At 47.2% G+C, this 22,552-nt stretch overlaps 2 protein-coding genes across 6 annotated transcripts in view; both read right to left on the bottom strand.

The window, feature by feature from the left end:
• Positions 1–852: 852 nt before the first annotated feature.
• HMGN2 (high mobility group nucleosomal binding domain 2) lies at positions 853–5,619 on the bottom strand. Its single transcript, XM_072609467.1, has 6 exons — positions 5,013–5,619; positions 4,083–4,127; positions 3,874–3,903; positions 3,499–3,549; positions 2,693–2,788; positions 853–1,764 (listed from the first exon to the last, which is right to left on the bottom strand). Exons 1-6 carry the CDS (start codon positions 5,025–5,027, stop codon positions 1,729–1,731), a joined length of 273 nt encoding a protein of 90 aa, XP_072465568.1. The 5' UTR covers positions 5,028–5,619; the 3' UTR covers positions 853–1,728.
• Positions 5,620–6,148: 529 nt separating this feature from the next.
• DHDDS (dehydrodolichyl diphosphate synthase subunit) overlaps positions 6,149–22,552 on the bottom strand; it is a 32,024-nt gene continuing 15,620 nt past the window's right edge. For 2 of the 5 annotated variants that reach the window (XM_072609461.1, XM_072609462.1), the window contains exons 8-9: positions 15,116–15,223; positions 6,149–8,439 (exon numbers count right to left, since the gene is read on the bottom strand). In XM_072609461.1, the coding sequence (XP_072465562.1) occupies positions 8,203–8,439; positions 15,116–15,223 (345 nt within the window). In that variant the 3' untranslated portion in view covers positions 6,149–8,202. Of the gene's footprint in view, positions 8,440–12,079; positions 12,425–13,074; positions 13,165–15,115; positions 15,224–22,552 lie in introns of those variants that run through there. The other 3 variants (XM_072609463.1, XM_072609465.1, XM_072609466.1) reach the window with 2 other exon arrangements.

Here is a 22,552-nt window from a genome sequence, read left to right as displayed (position 1 = left end):
GGGAATTGGGGTTAAGTGAAGGTGATTTGCATGTGTTACCTGGGGTGACTGTCATATATCCAGGCGCAGAGGTCTAGCAGGTAGCTGCATATGCAAGAGAGTAGTACAGAAACTGAGGGCACAGACCCAAACTCAGACACTATCCATAAAGAGGTCATAAAGTCTTAAGACATGAGAATTATCAGAGGGTCCAGGTAAGAAATGATAGAACCTTGAGAAACATCCTAAGGAACGGAAAAGAGGAACCAACAAGAGGTAAATAAGTCAAACCTGTACATATACTTAATTTCTCCCTTGTCTTACCAGTGAGGTTCTCCTGTCAATGCATGAATTCCAATTGCCTCAAGTTGTGAAAATATAACTGAAAAACCTTAGAACTCAGATGTCACTTCCTAATCACCATTCCTTTCTCCAGTATTCCAACATAATCTGGAAAGGCTGTGGCAACAACTTAAACCAACCTACTCATTTTTGGTGGGGAACCCAACAGCAAGAGTAGTAAAGTGAACTGGTACTAGAAGACAGCTCTTCAGATTCTCCAACTTGGTGTACTTTTCAAGTATAACAAGGTATTTTTAATCATACTATTGAGTTGAAGTGGGAGCAGTCAGATGTGGGAGTTGAATTAGATCCTCTGGATTTGAATCTAATACTCTATCCACTGAAGTGCCATTTCATGCTCAATATCAACTGCTGGCACTAATAATTCTACACAAAGTATTAACTTGGTATTAATATACCCTGGAGAATCAACACCATGGATGATGAAGAGATGACAGTGCACCCCTCAGGAAGCTGAAAACCACTGCTGAGACATTTGATTACCTGAACTCCACAAGAAATAGAAAAATATTTAAGAACAGTCCAAGCCAAACTGTATCCAGCTTTATTAAAGATACTTTTCATAAACAATCATGGTAATTCAGGCAGGACATGGGCTACGATCGGCAACAACAACTTTCAAACTCCCCTCCTCCGTGGACTACCAAAAACATAAAGTCACTATAAAACCCAATGAAGAGTCTTTATTTTATACTTTAAACAGGGAAAGTTTAGAGTGAGGGTGGACACTTTCACATTGAACGTATGTTGTTTAACAACTTTTCACGAGCCTACCCTGACTTTGAGGAAAGGAAATGAAAACTGCAGAATTCTTAATTGGAAAAGATCCCCAATATGAAAGGAACTTCGGCTCTTTTAGGGAGGCCTCCTCAGGGCCATAATTCAGGTCCAGATCACCTGAAACACTGGTATCCAACACAATTGATTTGGGGGTAAGGGGAAGGAGGGAAATAGGGGCAGGTCCTGATAGGCCCCTGGGTTTGGAGGAGTCAAGTTGATGCTTATGGCAGACAGGGAAGAAGTACAAATTTTTGAAGTTATCCACGCCTACCCCCACCGGACAGGCTGAGGGTATCAGTGTTCATATCTAAGTATCTGGGGTGTGTGTGTGTTGCATCAGGGAACCTCCTCTTGGTATTCAAGAGAAGTCCTCTCAAAAACTACGAGGGGAAGAAATCCCCACCCATTTCAACCCAGCTTCTGAGACATCCTATCTGTAACATCTGCCCCATCCCCCCAAAACAACAACAAAGCGTTCTGTGTGCTAACAACATAGCTTAAAAAAAAAGTAAAACAAAATTCTGCATTTTTATAAAACTTGATAAAAAATAGTATTTCAAACTGTACAGTCACCAGAAGTACACAGTTATCAAAAATTCACACAATTCACTTGGCATCTCCAGCACCTTCAGCTTTCTGTGCCTGAAAGAAAAAAAAAAGTTATTAACAGCATGGATGGGCAAGATGGGCAGCCAGGTTCACTGAAGATCTGAGTAAGAGCTCTGTCTAGGCACTAACTCACTGAATGCCCCTGGGCAGATCCCTGCCCTTGTCTCATGAGTTTGTCCAACTCTTTGATGGGAATTGTTCGTTACCTCCCTCACAGGGCTACTGTGAAAAAAGCACTTTGCAAATGATAAAAAGCCCTACATATCTAACTATCTATATGTGAACTGACTAATCACGCATCTTGCCTGAAACCTATAATTCTATTTCTTTCAGCATGTTTATTCTTCCCTCCCATGACCAGGTTTTCAATTTTTAGTTAAGAAGCATTGTCAGGTACTTTAAAGATGTTGACTGTTGTAATTTTAAATTCAATTAAAGGTTTCTATGTGACCTTGCGAAAGTCACACTCAGATTCAGAGCTATCAGGAACCTTCAAGATCTAGTCTACTCCCCCCATTTTAGAGATGAGGAAAACTGAGGCCCAGAAAGGGAAAGTGTCCCTTGCCCAAGGCCCCACAGGGTGCAATTCCCCTCTCTGGGCTTCAGTTTCCTCATCTGTAAAATGTTGTTAGACTAGATGTTATTTGACGTCCTTTCTGGCTCTTAACATTTTTACCATTTTATGAGTGGTGCTTCTGGAGTGGAGGGCAAAAATTTACGAGGTGCATGCAATATTCTCAGCAGGCTTTGGGACAACTGGCAACACATGGCAGTGAAGGAGCAAATTTCTTATTGCAACTTAAAACGTCAGTTCAGTGAATTCCTGCTTTAAAATGGGCAGAAGGAAAAACTGCATTAACTGGAGGATACACAAATGTTCAGATCCTAATGAGATTATGCTGTTGCCATTAAATGCAATACTCTCTGAGGTTAGTAACTGGCTGAATGAGCAAGACTTTACCTGGTCTGTTTTGGCATCTCCATTCTCTGCAGGGTTGTTCCCATCCTTACCGGAGTCAGCCTTTCCCTTTTTCCCTTTGGGTAACTTTTCTCCCTTCTAATAAGAAAACAAAGATTTTGGTACCACTCATTCACAGAACGTTAAAAAGAGGCAGCAGTGATAAGAAGTGAAGAGTATAACTTCTACACAAGACATGCATATGGAGTCTCTTAATCTTTTATTATAGTGATGTATTTCACTATGGCATAATACAGCATATCCAGATGCGCTGTAAGAGAACCTGGTCCAAAAGCTCTACTCTTTCCTAGTTCTGTGACCCTAGACAAGTTGATTAAACGAGGATGATGTTTGGCATGATATAATTGTCAGGGAATACAGCGTACTTGTCATCTGTCTCCTTTAGACTACAAATGCTATCAAAGTTGCTCAGGCCATATTTATCTGTTACCTCCCCTAGTACCACGGCCGTAAGTCTTAAGTGTTGAGTTTAATATGTAAACATTCGAATTGCAACATATTATCACAAGGATCCTAATCAGCTTAAACATGGAAGCACAAAAGAATCAAGTGTACTCAGGTAACTCTGGGTAGAGGTTTTGTTGAAAATTCTGTTTGGAGAAAACTTTTTTTTGGAAACTAATTTTACAAAAGATATCAAGAATACAGCGAATACCTATGAACCTGGTCTCTCTAGGCCTCAAGTTTCATGTGGAAAATGAAAAAGTTGGACCAGACCTTGAAAGTTCCTTCTAATATTCCTTGATTTCCTTTTCTCCCTCCCTTCCCCAACAGACCCACCAACTTACCTTTGCAGGTGCCTTTTTGGGTTTGGGTTCTGGCTTCGGAGGAGCAGGTTTCTAATTTCAAAATGGGAGGAAAAAAGGGTCTAAAATTAAAGGAACTATAAACTACGAACATAACAATCGGGTTCTATCTTTCATTTGAAATCCCCCCAACTTATTTTATTTCAGGTTGTCCTCCTTTAAAAGGCCAAGAGAAGAGTCTAGTGTCTTGGACAAGAACGTAAGGGCCAGTCCGGGCAGAAGCTCAAAGGATCCCCGCAGAGGAGAACACCATCTCAACCAAGCGCTTGTAAATTATGGTAAAAGTCAGCTTCATCCGGCAGATTAGCTTCCTATCTATGCTCGCCTCACAGGAACATCAAAAAAACAGGTACTTACAGCAGATAACCGTGCTGATCTCCTCTGTGGCTAGACAAGAGAATGGGAGGGAGTCAGGTACGAGAGCAAAGGGAGCACGCCCGCGCCCGAGCCGCCGGTCCCGGTGGGCCGTCGGGGGGGCTCTCCCCAGCGACCTGGGCCGGGTCACGAACCCCTCCCCAGCCCCGGCCTCCGCCGCTTCCCCCGGGGGAGGGGGTCCACAAACTTACTTCGTCCTTCACCTTGGTCTTGTCTCCCTTCGCATCTCCTTCGGCCTGCGGAGAGAGCGCGGGGAGGGGCCGTCAGGGGGCGGGGGCTCCCCGGGGCTCCCGCCGCCGCCTCCGCCGGGAGAGCCGCCAGGCTTGGGCGTCTCCACGAGCGGCAGAAGCAACAGCTGCAGATGGTGCAAATAACCCCCTTCCTCCCCGCCCCCGCCGAGGGGCGGGGCCCGGGGCCCGTTTCCATGGCACCCATCGAGCGCCGGAGCGCGCGCGCAGAGCGCCTGGCGCGGGGGAGGGGAGGGGTGCGAGGAGCGAACCCCAACCCGCCGCGCGCGGCGGCGTGGGGCCCGGGCGCCGGCGGCCTCCGCTCCGCGCGTCCCGCTCCGGCTCCGCCGCCCCGCGCCGAGGGGCGGGGCGCGGGCACGTGGGGCGAGCCCCGCCCCAGCAGGGGACGGTTGGCCCCGCCCCTCCCTTCCCCGCCGCGCGGCGGTTTTTTGGCGGCAGCGCGTCCTTCCCCTTCCCCCGCCCCCCTCCCGTGTCCTCCCCGCCCCCCCTTCCCTCCCCCCCTCCCCATTCCCTTTCGCCCCGCGCGCGCCTCGGCTTTCCCGCCCTTCGGGTTTGAATTGCCTGCCCGGAGGGGAGGGGGCTCCGCGCACGGGGTCGCGCGGGCCCTCGAGAGCTGCGGGAGGAGGATGACAGGCCCCGAGGGGGAGCAGGATCAACAGCCGCCAACATGGCTCCTCCCGCCGCCGCCGCCGCGGCCCCTCCAATATGGCCCCTGCCGCCCGCAGGCGCCGGGGCCCCGGGAGCGAGGACAGGCCGCGCTCCGCCCGGCCCCGCGGCCTCCTGCCCCGGGGCGGCCCGCTCGCCCCCCGCAGCCCAGGGGAAGGCGGCGGCGACGGCGGCTCCGTGCCCGAGCGGGCCCCCCGCGCCACGTACCTTTCTCTTGGGCATGGTGGTGACGGCGGAGGGGCGGGAGCGGCGACAGCAGCGGAGTCTGGGCGCGGGGTGCAGCGGCCGGTCCGGGGGTCGCTCCCGTCTCCTCTTCCTCACACTGCTTGGGCTCCGGGGGGGTTTATAAAGTTTTTATAGCGCTGGGAGCCCCGGACCGGTTAGAACCGGATTTCACCTCCCGCCGCCGTTCATTGGCCCAGCTGGGGTCACGTGGGCGGGGTTTAAACTCACCTCCTCGGAGGGGATGGGGCGAGATCGGAGGGGGAGCGCGAGGCGACTGCGCGCGGTGGGGGCGGGGGGCCCCAGGCCGACTAGGGAGGCGCGCGCTAAATGCGAGGCGCGAGAGGGGTGGCCCTGGACTCGCGCCTGAGCCTGGCGCTGCAAACTCTTAAGTTCTTCCACCTTATGCAACCCAACGACTTGGCTTTCCGGCAGTCCCCAGGGCCCACTCTGGATTCCCGCCCCCCGCCCCCCGCCGGGGGCCCCAGGGGCAGCGGCTTGTGGCGCGCAGCCTGGCAGCGCCCGAGCCCCAGCCTGCGCCGCTGCCGCCGCCTCGCACGCACACAGCACCGAGGCGGGGAGGGCACGCAGCGGGGGAGCGGGCTCGGCGCAGCCGAACGTGCCGCGCTCGGAGCCGCCGCTCCGCGCATCTCTCGGACACCTCACCTGGGGGCCGGCCTTCTCCCCTCGCCGAGGGGTTCCGGACTGGGCGGAACCGTACTATTTGGGTGACGTGGGACCCGGCGAGTAGGCCGGATGGGAGCTGTCCTTTCAGCACCCTCCATCCCGCTCAGGGGCCGCCCCGCAAGCAGCCCCCCAACCCCACCGCAGCCCCGCAGAGTGCAGGACCGAGGCGAAAAGCCTACCCCACTCCGTGCAAAACTACCCCAGGCTGTCCCAACAGAACCAGGCTGCGCAGGCACAGCCTCTCCTCTTACACCCCCAACCCTAAAAACAAAGAAGAGTTGCGAGGGACCCAAGAGACTAGAGAGCAAACGGGAAAGAGAAAAGGGCGTTTTCCCAGCTCCCACCGACACTCCACAAAAGGGACTCCGGGGATGGAGAAGTAGCTGCCGTAGCCCTGTAAGCAAGGCTTCCCATGGCGCTAGGTAGCAGACAACTTCTGCAGGCGAGACAGACACTCCTTTTTAATATGTTTGAAACCCAGGGGACCACAGATTAATAAACGAGGGTAGAGAAGGGTGAGGCTCGATTACAGGGAGGGAGGGTCATTTAAATTAGATTACCACCTGATTTCTAAGTTTAGCGTTTGATAAAGGGGTGAGGACAGAGATGAACATTTTCTTGCAACTAAGGTACAAATTCAAACCACCTGTATTCTGCAGCTCCTGCTCCAGCCTGCAAGTGTGGTCGGTCTTTCTCCAAGCCCACTGCTGCATCCCAGGGTGCTCTGGGGTGTAACTCCTCCCTGCGCCACGCTACACACCTTTCTCAGAACCCGAAGCCTGATGGTCCATTAATCACCTGGACCATCCTCTGTAACCCAAGTCAGTCTTGACCGATGTAGGCAGGTCAGAGAAACGACCGCACAATTCTTCACGTCAGTCAAGCTAGTCCAGAGGCCAGTTCTGTTCGCTGCCTCCAGCCCCTTGTTGTCTCTTAATTGTAGGGCTCCAAATTGTAGCATTGTAACTCATGGCTCCCTAATTAAAGCTGTCAACAGCCCCATTTTAAAGCTGTGGAATACACAGCACCTGCTCTCTGGGAACCCCGTGCCAACACTAAGTGGGGGGAGGGGGAAGGATTATTCCAAGGTGAAGGTAGTGACTAGTAGCTTCAATATTTCTGGGGGAAATGCCTGATTCCAAAAGCATCGATGACAGTAAAGATACTTGAGGGCTAACTAACTGGGAAAAAGACACCCTTTGACCTGGGGGAAGTAGTCTGGAAATCTCCAAGGGTCAAGAGTGTCTGGCATCAGGATGGGATTACAGCCTTACAGCTTTTGCTGCTATCCCAAGCACCTGAAGTAGAAGAGCTCAAGCAAGACAGCCCCTTTCAAAGGGGCCAAGCTGGTAATCCTCTGAGCAGCTTTGCGGATCTTGGCAGGACAAGGAGAGGGAATGGAAGGACATAGCCCCTGACTCTTCCCTCTGGTTCATACTGTGGGGTCCACCCCACTAAGGCTGAAAGCAGAGGAACTGCTACCAAGTGGAGCTTCTCCAAGATGGGTCAGAGACAAGCTTTGCTCATCACTGGGGCCACTCCTGTCACAGCCAGGGCTGCAGAGGTGGACATCAGAGCCAACAAGTAAGAGGTGTCCTTGCCTGATGGCCTTGATACATCAGAGAGAAGGGGAGTCCCAGTCAAACAGAAATACTAGTTCTTCCCAGTTAGCCAAGTTAAGAGGACCAGCTTGGAAGGGAGGACAGGCTGGCCTCCTGACCCGGCCTGAGAAAAGCATGTGTGGGCTGAGTCAACAATAGGTAATTGGATTGTCATCATAGTCCTAGTTCCACCATTGAGGAGCTCAGGTTTTCAATAGAGCATTCAGGGCTGCCCGACAAGCCAGGAGTGGGGGAAGATCCAATAGCAGAGCTCAGGTGGACATGCTCATGAGGTGAAGCAGATGGCTAGCTTTCCATCGTCTTCTTACTCCCACCCTCATAACAATTCCCAGCTTTCTGCTGTCAAATCCAAAGTGAACCTGTTGTGAGGAAAATGAAGGCATGGAGGTAGTGGGGTGGCAGGCTGGACTGGGCAACATGGTTGTTAGTAGTGCTTTCTGGGGTGAGGAAGTGCTCTACACCCAAACAACCTTATATTAAAAAGCCCCATACTGAGGGGAGAGATGATATTTGTTGGGAGATAAGGCAACCTGGTCACCAGCAGCTCAGGAGGTGATAGGTCTGAAGGAACAGGTTGATTTTAGGACCTGATGTTCACCAAGTTGCCCATAGGTAATAAGATAGCTATAGGGTGCCACAAGAAAGACATTCACCTTCTGTCATCCCTAACCAACCCCTCTGTGAGGGTTGGACAAAGGGCATCAATGGAAAAAAGAATCTAGCTGGGTAAAAAGGCCCAATCCCCACTGCACCTGTTCCTAGGATTATAGCAAATCTCATTATCAAAACCCAAGTTGAATCTCCTCAGCAGTGATGGAATGGGTCCTCAGTCAGAGAGCAGGAGCACTAGTCGGCCGAGTGCCCTTTCACGCTGACGCTGTACCCAGGCGTGCCAGCCATTCTTCACGTTTGCGCTCCAGAGCCTGCAGGAAGCTCTGAACACGGTTCTCCCGTCCTGATGAGTGTTTGTGCAAGAGAATGCGCCGACGCTGGCTGTCCCTGCCGGGCCCACAGCCCTCCCGGAGCAGCTGCTCTGTCACCACAGCCTGGTCACTCTCCAGCTGCTGCCTCTTCCGTTCCTCCACATACATCTCTCTGGCTTTCTGCCGGAGATAAGCAGGGGAAGGGGAGCATGGATAAGGTTCAAGCAGGGGGAGGGAGAAATAAGGTGGCTGCCCTGGACAAGGGCAAGAGGAGAGAGCCAGCCTTGGATTCAGGGTGACCCGGGAGGCGGTGAAGCGGAAGGGGGATCAGGGAAGACAGGGATAGCTTAGTGATGCTGGAGAAAACCTCCACATACCTACTTACACCATGGAGGACATCAGCAGGGGAACCTGACAGGGAAGAAGGGGAAGGGCCACCCAAATGGGGCTGCCTCACTTCCCTCTGGGTACCTGCTTGCTTCCTTCCAGTCCCTTCTCTGCCTGTTCAGTTCTGACTCAGCCCTCAGGCACACACTGCCTGCCTTAAAACTAGCTGGGAAAAGGTGCTGCACTACTGCCTTATTTTAGATTAAGAAAGTAAGGTTCAGAAAGGTTAGGAGATTGTTCAGGGTCAGTGTCAGCAGCCTGGTTTTCAGGCCTCTCATCTTAAGTCCAGTGCTCTTCCATAAAGCTCCAACTCCTAGTTCTTTCCTTTCTCTGAACTCCCCTAGAATTATGTTCATACCAGTCTTAGTCTACTTACTGCATTATCTCCCCCACTAGACTACAAAGTCCATACTGGGGGGTAGGGGGGAGGAGAAGAGAGGAAGCAAACATTAACTGAGCACCTACTGTGGACCAGCTGCTATGCCAAGTGCTTTACAATCATCTCCTTCAATCCTCAGAACCGCCCTGGGAGGTTGGTGCTGTAATTGGGACTTGCCCAGGGTCACACAGCTGGGCAGTATGTGTCAGATCTCCCTGCAGATCTCTAGGCCCTGCACTGTGCACTATGGCACCATCAGCTGCCTCTCAGGGCAGTGGCAGCTTCTTCTCAGATCATCTGAATCCTCCACAAGAGAGGCATCAAACATTCAGCCCACAACACTCTTTAGTTCGGCCTTGTCTCATTTTAATGTGTTCCTATATTCATAAAAAAAGAAACACAGAAATGTGTGGTTTTCTAAGAACGTGGCCAGCAATATTCTTGTGTACAGATTCTGCTCTCTAGTGCAGAGTACAGGGGCCATCTCAGATTCACAGACTGCCAGAAAAGAGACCTTAGTCTAACTCCCTCTTTTGGCAAGAGAACACAAAAGCCTGGCTCTGCTGGATTCCAGGTCTGATATTGTTTCCACTAGGCAGAACCTTTGCCTTGAAGGAGCTCAGCTAAGATTTGTTAATCAAATGAACTCCACTATTCACTTACTATGTCCCTCATCACGGCTCCCTCCCAGACTATAAGTTTGCTGAGGGCAGAGACTGTGATTTATTCACCTTTGTTCTCCCTTCAACGCCTGCAAGTGCCTAGCCAGGGTATGAACACCACACAGAATTTGGAATGACATCCTGAAGCCCTATTTGCCCATTCCACCCACCTCAGCATTCACACATTCAAAAGAACATTGTGACTGAACTGAAGTCTGGATTATAAACTCCTTGAAAGCAAGGACCATATTAAATTATGTTCTTGGTATTACCCAAAGCCAAGCCCTGGGATTTACACGTAATAAACTCCGGAGGTAGGGAATGTACTATACTTCTATCTCCCAAATGGCCCTGAATGAGGCAGACTGAATACATCCTTCGTGTTAGATGGACAATACTCAATCTACTCCAAGGTGTGGCTAGGATGTCTCTTCCAGGAACTTAGACTGGGGACTCAGACCAATGCCTGGCACAAGTGACCAGAGAGGCCTGCTAGGTCAGAACCAAGACCTTACTGCCATCCGCCATCGGGCATTCATCTGATGGATCAAGCAGTGATAGTATCTCACTCTGTCAAACCTGACTCACATAGAAAAACTAATTCTGTTAGGCCCAGCTGCCTTCCATCCCCCCCTTTCCTAATCATCTTTCCCCATTCAGAGTGCTTTCCCATTTTCTACCCACTGTTTCACTTGATCTTGAGGAGAGTCTCCATTAGGTCACTTGGCTGAGATCACATGGCTAGTAAGAGTCAGAGCCAGGCCAGGGTTAAGTCTTTTGAGACAGCTAGGTGTTAAAACAGACCAAGATTTGGGTTCAAATCCTACCTCAGAGTAGCGAGGTGTCCTCTGTTTCCTCATCTGTGATATGGGGACAAAAAGTACCTCCCTCAGAGGACTGTTTGCAAACCTCAAAGAGCTACGTAAGTGCCAGCAATCACTGCCACCATCACCACTATTTTGAACTAGCCAGAATCACAGAATCACAGATTTATAGTTCAAAGGGACCTTAAAGGTCAGCTGGTTCAACACCTTTCCTTCACAAATAAGAAAGCTGAGCTCCACAGAGGCTGATGTGTCCAAGCTCAGACAGGTGCTAAGTAATCAAGTCAAGATTTGAACCCAGGACTCTGACTCCACCTTCATTGCTCTTTAACTAACCCTGCAGCCAAGAGCTCGATGAGATCCGCCCTTCGACCTACCAGTCTGAATCTCGCTGCTTTCTGCCCCATCTGTCACGTCATTCCAGCAGAATGTAAGTGACTTTTATTTCTGTATCTATAATCTCAGTGCCTCACAGTGCCTAGTACACACAGGCACTTAAACATGCCTGTTGATTGACTGGCTCTATCTCTTTACTGACTGATCCCTAACATTTACATAGAACTGCAGAATTTTGAAGAGTTGGAATCGCCCTTAGAGGTCTGCTACTCTCACTGCCTCATTCTTTAAGAGAAGGAAATGGAGGCCCAGGAAGCTTAGGTCACACCTGGATGAGAGGCCTCTGAGGGAGAAGCTGGCGAACGGAGCTGGACTCGAGCACACAGAGCATCCTGCCCAGTGGTCTGCTGTCATTTAAACTTTCTTGCTGTTCAGGAGATAGCCAAACGGCTCTGCCCCCTTCAGAAAGAACGGGACGCCTACAGAGTCATCAAGGTTTTACTGAGAAGCTCTTACCGCAACTTCTGGACCAACAAGCCTTCGAGGTCACTTCCCTCCGAATGCACCAAACTCATCCCAAAGAAAGGGGCGAGCCAACGACCAAGCGTTTGCTACCTTCCTTTCCTCCCCACCAAACTCCCTGAAGGCAGAGATTACATCTTGTCTAAACTGTCACATCTAACACAGTGCCCAGCATAGGAGCCCTGTGCACAACAGGTGTGCAGTAAATACTTTCTGTGATCACATTTGCATTTACTGAATGAACTGTGTGACCAGCCTTGTGCTGGGAACAGGAAGGGGAGGAGGGGGAGGGAAGGGGGACGATGTCTACGTGAGCCACATCATATCTAAGGTGTGAAAGGCCTTGCTTTAGGGACAAGGCCCATAGTCAGATGGGTGTAGCCCTATAGCTACATGAATTAAGGAGGAAGGGCAGTATAAAAAGGCACTTTGGAGATCAGGCTCCTAGACTGCCCTGGTGGCTCCTAGCTCCAAGCATCAGAAATGTGAGACACCTATCACCTCTCAAATTTGGTCTCTGCTCAACATATATCGAAAGATATTTGACCAGGTGTTTTGGTAATTTCCCCTCTATAAGATCATTCTTAGAGATTGATGACTGAGCTCAAAACTCCTAACCTCTGCTAATGATCCCATATCAATTAATTTATCACAATGGGCTCTGTTTCAAGTCCAGCTTATGGCATACAGGACAATGAACTACCAACTAGTGTGATCTCCCAGTGTGTGTCATTTTTATTTCCAATAAGCTCTCATTTTAGGGCTGAAGCCTAGACTTACACGGAATACTCTTTACAAACGTAAGAGGCAGAAAAAGAATATAAATATAAAACAGAAAGTATATAGAATTACAAGTCAAGGAAGCAGGTTCTGATCCTGCTGTGCCACCAACTCACTTGGTGTCCTGTCTTCTCCTCTAGAAAATGAGGGGAGAGGGAGGAGTGAGTGATGTCTGTGGTGCTTCCAGATCTGAGCTGCTGGGATTCCATGATATTTCCAGCTGGTTCATCCACAAGTTTACAATTTTTGATGGAGTTACAAAGATTCCCTCTTCTCTGTGCACAGAAATGAAAGTGGCAAGAAGCTGACACAGATCCTATCTCTGAAGGCTCCTCCCCTTCCTGTCTCTCCTCCTGCCAACGGCTGTGTACCTAGGGGTTTTCTCAATGCTCACCTAGATGGCCCCCCAGCTTCTGCTCAGCTCCCTGCCTCCCCCTATACACTGAGTTCATGGGACGTCTTTCTTGCTTCCTTTCAACTTCTCTGAGGCCTGGCTAATCTCAAGACCCAGCTCAAGCTTTGCTTTCTCCACGAAGCTCTCCCTGATCAACAGAGCAAGAAATGACCTTCCTTCAAAATCCTTTGTTACTTATTTTCACTTTACAGATGAAGAAACTGAGGCCCAGACTGGAAAGATTACTTTCCCAAGGTTACACAGTTAGTCGGTGGGAGACTTGAGACTAGAACCTAGGGGTTCTGATGCTCTTTTCCACATATAATCTATGCTATTTATATGGTGCATGCGCAAAATGAGCACCTTATTCTCTTGGATTCGGATATCACAGAGTATCTCATATTGTTCAGTATTTCCTTATGAGCACAAGTCATTTCACAATCAGATTCACAACCATTTCACAACATAGAGGCAGGGACAACTTGCTTTCCTTGTATTAGAGGGAATTGTGGAGAGAGTATTAATACTCACAGTCACATGAGAACTGGCTTGTTCCTAGCTCTGACAATAAATGGGCACCTCCTGATAAGTCAGTTGATCTTTAGGCCTCAATGTTCTACTCTATAAAATGGGGAGAGTATATGATAGGCAGTGCAAGGTAATGGATAGAGGGTTGGCCCTGAAATCAGGTCTTGCCTCTCCTACATATCAGTGATATTGCCATGGCCAGGCCCTCTAATGTCTCAGAATCAGAGCTGTCAATCTTCCTTGTCAGAGGGAGTTTCCATACCACACATTCCCTACAAGGATAAAATCATAGGTCTGGACCAAAAAATCAATAAAAACTGCTTCATATCAATCTCAGGGTGGTTGTGATAAGAACATATTTGAAACACTAAGATGCTCTATAGATGTGAGCTATCAGTGTTGTTCCTACTGTTATGAGTGTTTTACCCCCTCCCTCCAGTAATGGTCCTAATGATCTGTCACTCTGGTTCCCCAAAGGCAGCACAGCATGATGCACACTATTGTGCTGTGTGTCAGGGCCAAGGGCAGTTGGGGCACAGCCCATAATCAGGAGATGCTCATGACCTATCTTCCTGAGAAGGGTGCTGGACAGGCAATACTATCCACTTGTTAGAGAGGAGGAAAACTGTGTTAGAGAGGCAAAGTGGCAACTTTCAGAAGGCACAGGTCTGCTGAGGACAGGCCCTCTGATTCCTAGGCCAAGATCCCTGCACTGGATATACACATCCACAGTGTGATCATAGATAAGCTCAATAAATATCTTAACTAATCAAGCTCACAGGTAACTTTTCTGAGTCAACCAACACACCTTTATAGGGCTAAGAATAAAATAACGGCCCTGGAAAGTGGACAGCTAATTCTCCTTCCCGAATCTAGAACTTCAAAACTCTTGCAACACACACAAAATCACAGTTTACTGGCGTCTTATCAAGTCAAGGTAAGTTGGCCAAAGCTACCAGCAGATGCCAAGTCTATACTATGGCCTTACTGGTTTTAGGGAGAAATGATTTCTTTCTGGATTTTCTTTGCTCCTGGAAACCCTGTCAGGTGGTACCAGGGTGCTGGTCACAAAGCTGAGCTGGTTAATGAATTACAGTGTGTGCCCAGCACCTATAGGGTCTTGATCTGGAGTAGAGGTGGAGGGAGGAGGAAATTCCACAGCCAAAATTGTTACCACAAAGTCCACATTCCTTGTTCACCCAAAAGCGAGCCCCAGAGGCCTCCCTTACTCAAAGTCTAGCCCTCCCTCTGTTTTAGATTTAAATCTAATTAGAAAGATTATCTAGTCTTTCCAGCCTATAGCAGATGTGAAGCAGCAAATAAGAAAAGACATAGACTAGTGCTAAAGGCAAGCAGAGTGACAGCACAAGGATGAGTTTAAGTCATTAAGAAGAGTTAAATTATATACAGTATACTCTGTTTAAGAAGGCAGGGAAGCACGTAATATATTTTACAGCAATTTCCATTTAAAAAATGGTTAAATTTTAAATGAAAAGGTTCAGCTCTGAAAGGAATAAGCTTTAAGTAAATGGAAAATTCACCTACATGGAACAACTCATTCCCCTGTGATGCTCAATAAATGAGGTATTACTGTACTTTCTTCAAGTTTGAAGGAGATGGTTGTGATCCACACTGAAGGGCTCCAAGTTCTAGTATTTGGGGGCTCACTAAACAAGATCAAATCATCTTAGGCCAAGCAGCATGATGCTTGTCCTAAGCCTATCCCTTCAGTGACCATCTTTTTGAATCAGAGTCTGAATTACACCAAAGGTAGTCCATCCCCTCCCTGGATATTAGATGAGATACAGCAAATACAACCACAAGACCTAGAAAGACTAAAGTTTTGTTCAAGAGGCACCAGTCGCTGGTGCTCTGCATGACTCAGGCCTCATCCATCACTGAAACACTGTCTGATGATCTCAGGCAACAGAGGGCCACAGTGCTGACAAGCCTTCTTTCTGGGGGTAGGACAGGGCTCTGTGGGTAGACTTCTTCCACTTTTTCCCCTCCCTTGCCTTTTACCCAGGTAGACTCTGGCTCTTACCTGTAACATGCTGTGGCTCATCTGGAACTGCAAGATGGCTTCACAGAGGTTCCAGAAGGAGTATTCTGGCCAGAGAATGGGCTGGAACACCAGGCAAGAGTGAGATGTCTAGCAGGGGTGGGCAGAAAAGGGAAGAAGATAAGCACAGCTCAAGCACTCTGCCTGGCAGACCTCACTATCCCTCCCTGCCGGCCCAGTCCCAGGAAGTGGGACATGACTGAGGACAGATATTGAGAAACCCTAGCAGGACAATCAGATCAGTGGATCAGTGTGGTGGCCAGAGCGCTGGACGATGAGTTAAACAAAAAGGCTTGGATACAAATCCCACCTGATATTTACTTGCTTTGTGGCCTTGGGCCAATCCTTTTACCTCTCTACCTTTATGTTTGATCTATAAAACAGGGGCACTACTACTTATGAAGAAGCTGAATCAGCTAGATAATACAGACATTCATGTCTGCCTTGTAGTGAGGCTCAAACGAGAGAACGTCAAGTGCTTGGCAAGCCTTCATGTGCTCCATCGCTGTTATACTGCTCCTTAATAGTGCCTGATTCAGAGGGGATGCCAATCTGCGGACTTGTGTTGGGTAAATGCCCTCATTTTTCATAGCTGCTCTAAAGCCAGAAGGTATTTTAGAAATTTTCTAGTCCAAAATCCCCTCTAGTTTCTTGAATGGGATTCATGCACCCAGGCTTGGCTCCAAGACATGCAGTGATAGAGAAGTTTTCCTTCCCAGTGGGAGTCCATTTCACCATTAGACATTCTGTTCATTCTTAGATTGAGCCACAAACTGACCACGATCCCCACTTGTTGGGTTCAGCCCTGCTCTCCACTGTATGAGCACTCCTCAAAAACTCTCAAAGATGGTCTTCATATATCTTTAGGTTCACATCTCAGTTTCTTCAGACTGTTCCTCATATGGTTTCCAGACTCCAACCCTTTGAGCATCCTGTTTTTTCTCTTCTGGACTCTCCCGCTCGTTAACCCCACTTAAAATGTGTCTACTCTGCCTGAACACAAAAGCCCAGATGTGGTCTGACCAGAACTGAGGAGAGTGGGCCTATCCCTTCCCTTGACTGGTTACCTGCTTCTATTAAGGCAGCTCAAGACTGCATTATCTTACGACATGGTGTTTTCATCAAAGCTTGTAGTCAGTTAACCACCCCCCCCAACCCCCCACCCTTTTTCACTTGATCTGCAGCCAAGCAGACTTCCCCCACAGCTTGAATTTTGCTTTGTGGATAATCTGCTGTGGTGACAAGGACCACTCTCCTCAATGTCCAGCTGGACCCCAGCATCCACGTGTATGTGTGGGCACAGAAATGATTTCCACTGACAAGAGTAAGTACAGATACAGTGGAGTTTGCACAAAGTCTATGTCCCAAGTAATATTTCCCTCTAGTAATATTTCCAGTACAGTATGGTGAAAACATCACCATCTCTGAGAGTCACAGAAGCAGAGTTGGGATCCTCTCCTCCTATGCTTATTCTAGGTATGCACACCAAACTCCTTGAGCCTGATTCCTCATCTCTAAAAATGAGGAGTTGGCTTCTTAAGTCCCTTTAGGCACTAAATCCATGATCCTAAGACCACCACAAGGCAGCTCCGATTTTCCTCCTTGTGTCTTCAGATGCAGTCCCCAACATAATATAGAGAGAGTCAAAGGTACGAGGTGATGCAGATGAAGAGACAGAAAAGATGGCCACCAGCTACAGAGCCTAAGGCCCCCTTTATCAGACTATCAAACATGTATAGTGAAACCCAATCAAAGAAGAAACTGTATTCCCTCAGCTTGTCACTTTTCACACTTTCTTCCACAGATCCTTGTAGTATAGACTGGAACATCATGCAGTCTGTTCGCTCTTCTTATAGGAGACTCTTCAAATATCTGAAGAAATCTATCACGTCTCCCTCAAGTTCTGCAGGGGAAAATTCCTTCACTGATTCCTCAGATTCCTTATCCTTAGTTTCTAGTTGTTAATGTCCCTCTTAAAGACAATGCCCAAGCTGAAAAGATGTGGTCTGGGCAGAGTTAAATCTAAAAATCATTTCCCTTGATTTCTCTTAGTGGCCAGGAAGAATTAGGAATGATTTCTCCATTCCTCAATAGGTCTATGTCTCTTCATTCTTAAAAAAAACCTTCACTTGGCCCAACTATTCACATAAGCCTTGGCTAAAGGAAAGTCTTTTAAAAGCCAGGCTTTTATCTTTCCTTGGCTTTCTTCTTAAGAAAGGTAGTTGTTGTCTACACTAGATGCCTAGACCTCCTCTCCTCTAATTGGAATGTAAAACCTCTACAAGCTGGCTTTTGACTGAAACTATTTTTTCTGAAATTGCTGTCTCCAGTTACCAGCGATCTCTTAATTGCCAAATCTAATGGCCTATTATTAATTATCATGCTTCCTGATCTCTCCACAGCCTGACTGACCTTGTCAATCATCCTCTCCTGGACACTTTTTTCTCTAGGTGTTCATGACACTGCTCCCCCTTGGTTCTCTGCCTACCTGTCTACTACTCCCCCATTTCCTTTGCTGAATCTTCATCCAAGTCACTCTCACTAACCTAAAGTTCTGTCCTAGGCCCTCTTCTCTTCTCTTTGTAGCTGACTCCTGAGCTTTATTTCCTGACCTAATCTCGCTGCAGAGCTCCTGCAACACTATCTGCCTATTGTACAACTTGAACTGAATATCTTGCAGGCATCTCAGATTCCACCAGTCCTAAACAGAACACATTATCTTGCCCTCCAAAGCCTCTTCCCTTCCCAATTACTGTTGAGACCACTGTTCCCCCCTCACCCAAGCTCCTCACTCTCCCTCACCCCACACATCCAACTTATGGCCACATCCCATTTCTACCTTCACAACATCCTCTGTATAGAAGTCTCACCACTTCTATCTATGCAGGACCTCATCAGCTTTTGCCTGGTTGACTGCAACAGCCTTCTAATAGTCTCCCTGCCTCAGCTTTCTTTCTGTTCCTCTTCCATCTGTCTGTCAAAATGATTTTTCTAAAGCACAAATCTGGCCAGGATTTGACCACCTGGAAGAAATTCTCCCAGGAAAGAAATTTAATTAGAAAAACTCACTCCAAAAAACTTTTGACATCCAGAATCATACAGCTTAACATGTAAACTAGTTGCCACTGGATATACAAATGATTTTTGCATGTTGTTTATAGGGAACACATGATCATACTAGTTTGGGGATAAGGACAGGATTACTAGGGATGGTAGTGGGGTGGGAAGAGTAGGAATGTTGAATTATAGGAAGCTAGGACAATAGTGGGGCTACTAAAAAAAAAAAGCTCACAATATTTTTAATAAATGAGTTCCAGACTCAAAGCTGGAAGGATTCTTAGAAGTATTTGAATTCAACCTCTCATCTAGCATCGGAATTCCCTCTCCAGGATCCCTGTATGACAGATGGTCATTTTGGCTTGGGTGGAACATGTCTGTCGACAGTTGGATATGGAGGGAGGAAAGCTGCTTGGCTGTGCCACATGCTACACCTTAGGCTCTGAAGAATTTGTTTTCTCATGTATAAAATGAGGGATGTGGCCTCCTTTGTGATTTCCCAGGTCTCTTCCAGTTGTAAAATCCATGAATTATCAACTAAGGTAGAGATAAGGAAGTGTCCCAGATGCTTAGGGACACTGCAGAAGATGACAGACTGGAAGCTAAAAGGGGCCCCAGAGATGGATCATGAGGCTGAGTTCATCTGCACCACTAGTCTGTCAGGCCTATTAGGTCATGAACTTCATCAACTGCTGCCTGGGAATCCCAATGTGATGTGGCCCTGGATGCAGTGCACATGGGCTTGTCATACCCACCCTGGAGACTAAGGGGCCTCATTTTTACAAGAAGGGGTTGGAGTAAGTGGTCGCTGGGGTCTTTCCTGCTCAAATCTGGTATCCCTGAAGGGCATATCCATGTACCTTTTTAAATGTATAAAACTCCAAATTGAACATAATGTACTAGATATGATCTGACTATGGCACAGTATATGGAACTGTTACCTTACCAAAGGATTCAAGATGAGTTCTCAAGGTTCCAACTTTGTGTGGCACTGTTGGGACAGCATTGGTCATAAGAAAGGTCTTCCTTTTATCCACCCACATTCAACTTCCCTGGACAACATATGTTCTAACTTGTCAACACCAGAAAGTTTGTTGAAAATCCAGGGATATTTACCGTGAAAACCAAAAACTGGGGGTTGGGGTAGGGTGTTGGTACTGGTAAGAGGAACACGATTACCCAACCTTGTTTCAAATAGTGTTAATTTCATTGAATAAGGAGGGCTGAGGTTTGCTTTCCTTGACCCCAGAACCAGAACCAAAAGGTGGGTATCAGAGGCACATTTAGACTCAATATTTAAGGGGGGAGATAATCCAAAAGAACTGTCTAAAAGCTTCAATGGGTTTCCATTAGAGGCAGTGAGACTTTCCATAAAGCAGAGGATGGATGCTGACAAAGGGATTCCTGGAGCCTAGGTCTAGATGACGGCTAGGGTCTTTCAATGAAGTCTTTGTCTTCACTTCCAGAACTGAGATTTTTCTCCCTTTCACACATTGGGTCTTCAACTATCAAAAGAATGAATGTGAGCCCTTTTCCTACAAGCTTTCTTTACTTTAGGATAGAGATCCTCAGTTCATATAACTGAGTCTTCATAAGACTTAAATTGTCTTCAACACACTCGAATACTCAATATGGTTTCTCTTTTAAAATCTAGCACCCAGAGCTGAACATAATACTCTACATGGATCAGGGAGGAATATGATGGGATCAGTACCTCCCTAAAACTAAATTTAATATCAGTCTGGTTCCTAATGTCATATTCTCTGACAGAAGGGTGGCTAGGTGGAGAGACAGTCTAGGGTTTGGAAGAAGTAGGTTCCACCTCTGACATACTGATGTGAACAAGTCACCTAATCTCTTGGTGTCTTGGGCAACTGAGACTATAAATTGAAGATCAGCTGCCAAGGTGCACTGGTAGAGGGAATTTTCCTCACAAAGAAATCCAGGCTGGATAAGAAAGATTAAAAAAAAAAGACAATCCCAATTTATATTTATGCAGCCTATCAACACATCTGTACACGCCTGGCTCTTATAACTCTCTCCAGATCAGGAGTACTAACAAAGAGAGAGGAATGAGATGACATCTATCCTGGTATTTGAGGAATATCTTTTCTACCTCATTGCATCAAAGTTCAATCATTGTACACAGAGATCTGCCTCCAGGAAGTTTATAGACTAAAGGGACACCTAGTATAGGAACAAGTAAATGGCCATAAAACACCTTAACTAAACTATTCCTCCTTGCCAAGCTCAACCCCTCTATGTGGGCACTTGATCACACATGCTCCCATTTTCTCCAGAAGACTGCATCCTCAACTGTGCCCCCTCAAATGTTCATCCTCTCCCTGCCCACTGGTTCCTTTCTAATGCCTTCAAATATGCCCAAGTCTCCCCTTTTCAAGCAAACTCCTCACTGCCCTTGTCTCCTTACTCCCCAGGCCTTTGCAATATGACTTTCAAACGCATATCTCAACTGAAACAACTCAAAATAAATCAATTACCATTAACTTCCTATAATGACCAAATCTGAAGGTGTTTTCCCAGGCCTCATCTGCTATCTTTGCCATCACTGACTGTTCTCTCTCCCCTTGGAGATTCTCCCTTCTCTGGAATTTCATGGCATTAGTCTCCCATGCTTCTCCTACTAGTCTGACTATGCTTTCTCATTTTCCTTTGCTGACTTATAATGCTCCCACATAATGCTCCCTAACCATGGGTACTTCACAAGATTCTATCCTAGGCTTTCTCTTCTCCCTCTGCTCATCAGCTTCCACTGATCTAACTATAAACTCTATGTAGATGGTTCCCAGATCTCTATCTCCAGCTCTGATCTCTCTCCTACCTAATCTTCATCACCTATGTTCCACATCACCAATTCTGTACCAGGGATTTCAAATGGGATGCCACAGATATACTTTAAAATGCAACACAGTCAAAATGAAACTCCTTCTCTTTCCCCCAAACCCTCCCTTCTCCCAAACTTCCCATTTCTATCCAAGGCATCACTATCCTTTCATTATTCCAGGTTTATAATCTCAGATTATTCTGCACTCTCCCTTTACCCCACAAATTCAATCAGTTGCTAAATCTAGCTCTTTGTACTTTCACAACATTCCTTGCATACAATTCTTCTCTCCACTCATAGCTCCCACCTGACTTTAGATCCTCATCACCTCAACTAGATCATTGCAACAGCCTCCTAATTAGTTTCCCTCCCTGAAGCTTTTCCCCATTTTCTGTCTGTTCTACATACTGATGCCAAAGTACTCTTCCTTAAGTACAGATCCGACTATGTGACTCCTATACTCCAATGTCAGTGGCTTCCTATAGCTTCTAGGATGAAATATAAACTCCTCTATTTAGCTTTTAAAATCCTGACACAATCTGATGTTAACCTATCTTTCCAGTCTCAAGGGACATTACTCACAAGCTTAATAAATTGTTTGAGTCAATTTCCTCAACTGTGAAAGGAGATGTCTGGCTCAACATCTGCAAGAAACAAGTATCGGAGGATACAAGACAGTGACTCTACAAGGACTTTCAAACTCTGATCCAGTTGTTAGGTCTTCTAGGACTAGGTGAAGATCCTCCTGAAATTGCTCCTACCCAACCTTGGCATTGAACCCCTTATTCATAAAATTTAGCACACACTTTTCCCTTGGTACTTAAGGACTAGGGATTTTTAAAAATGTATTCCAAAAAACAATCAACAACATTTATTTTTAGAAGGACATTAACAAGTTGAAGCATATTCAGGATGATGAGGGAATTCAAAAGTATGCCACACAAGGTTCAGCTAGTCAATGGAAGATATCTAGCCTAAAGAATACAAGACTTGAGAATGGACCTCTCTCTCTCTCTCAAGCACACACACACACTTGCTGCCAACTATTACATATTAAGCACCTACTGCATGCAGGCCTTTGTACTGGTCTCTCTGTAAGTGTATGAAGGCCTATCCCATGAATAAGAGTTTCAGTTTGTTGTGCTTGGCCCTCCATGGGCATCCAGGAATAATGGGAAGAAGCAGATTTAGAATGACTTTAAGAAAATACTTCTGATGATTAAAGTTATCCCAGAGTACAATCAGGCACTTCAAGAGGCTGAAAGTTTCCCGTAACTGGAGGTCTTAAGGCCTGCTGCTGTGTATGTTGCAGGGGAAAGTTCATGCTTTGGGTCTGGACTGGACTTGGTCATCACTGAGGTCCCTTCTAGCTCCAATTCTGTAACCATCTTAGCTCCTCTCTATGGTTCCACCACGTAGGTAGAGAGAGGGGATGAGGTCCTGAGAGGAAAAACATTCTCTGGACCTGTTAGCTTCTGTACTTTCAAGTCCTAGTGGCACAGGACTCCTGGAATGAC

This window comes from Notamacropus eugenii, chromosome 5, assembly GCF_028372415.1.
Source record: "Notamacropus eugenii isolate mMacEug1 chromosome 5, mMacEug1.pri_v2, whole genome shotgun sequence".
NCBI lineage: Eukaryota > Metazoa > Chordata > Mammalia > Diprotodontia > Macropodidae > Notamacropus > Notamacropus eugenii.
This window is presented reverse-complemented; position numbering and strand designations above follow the sequence as displayed.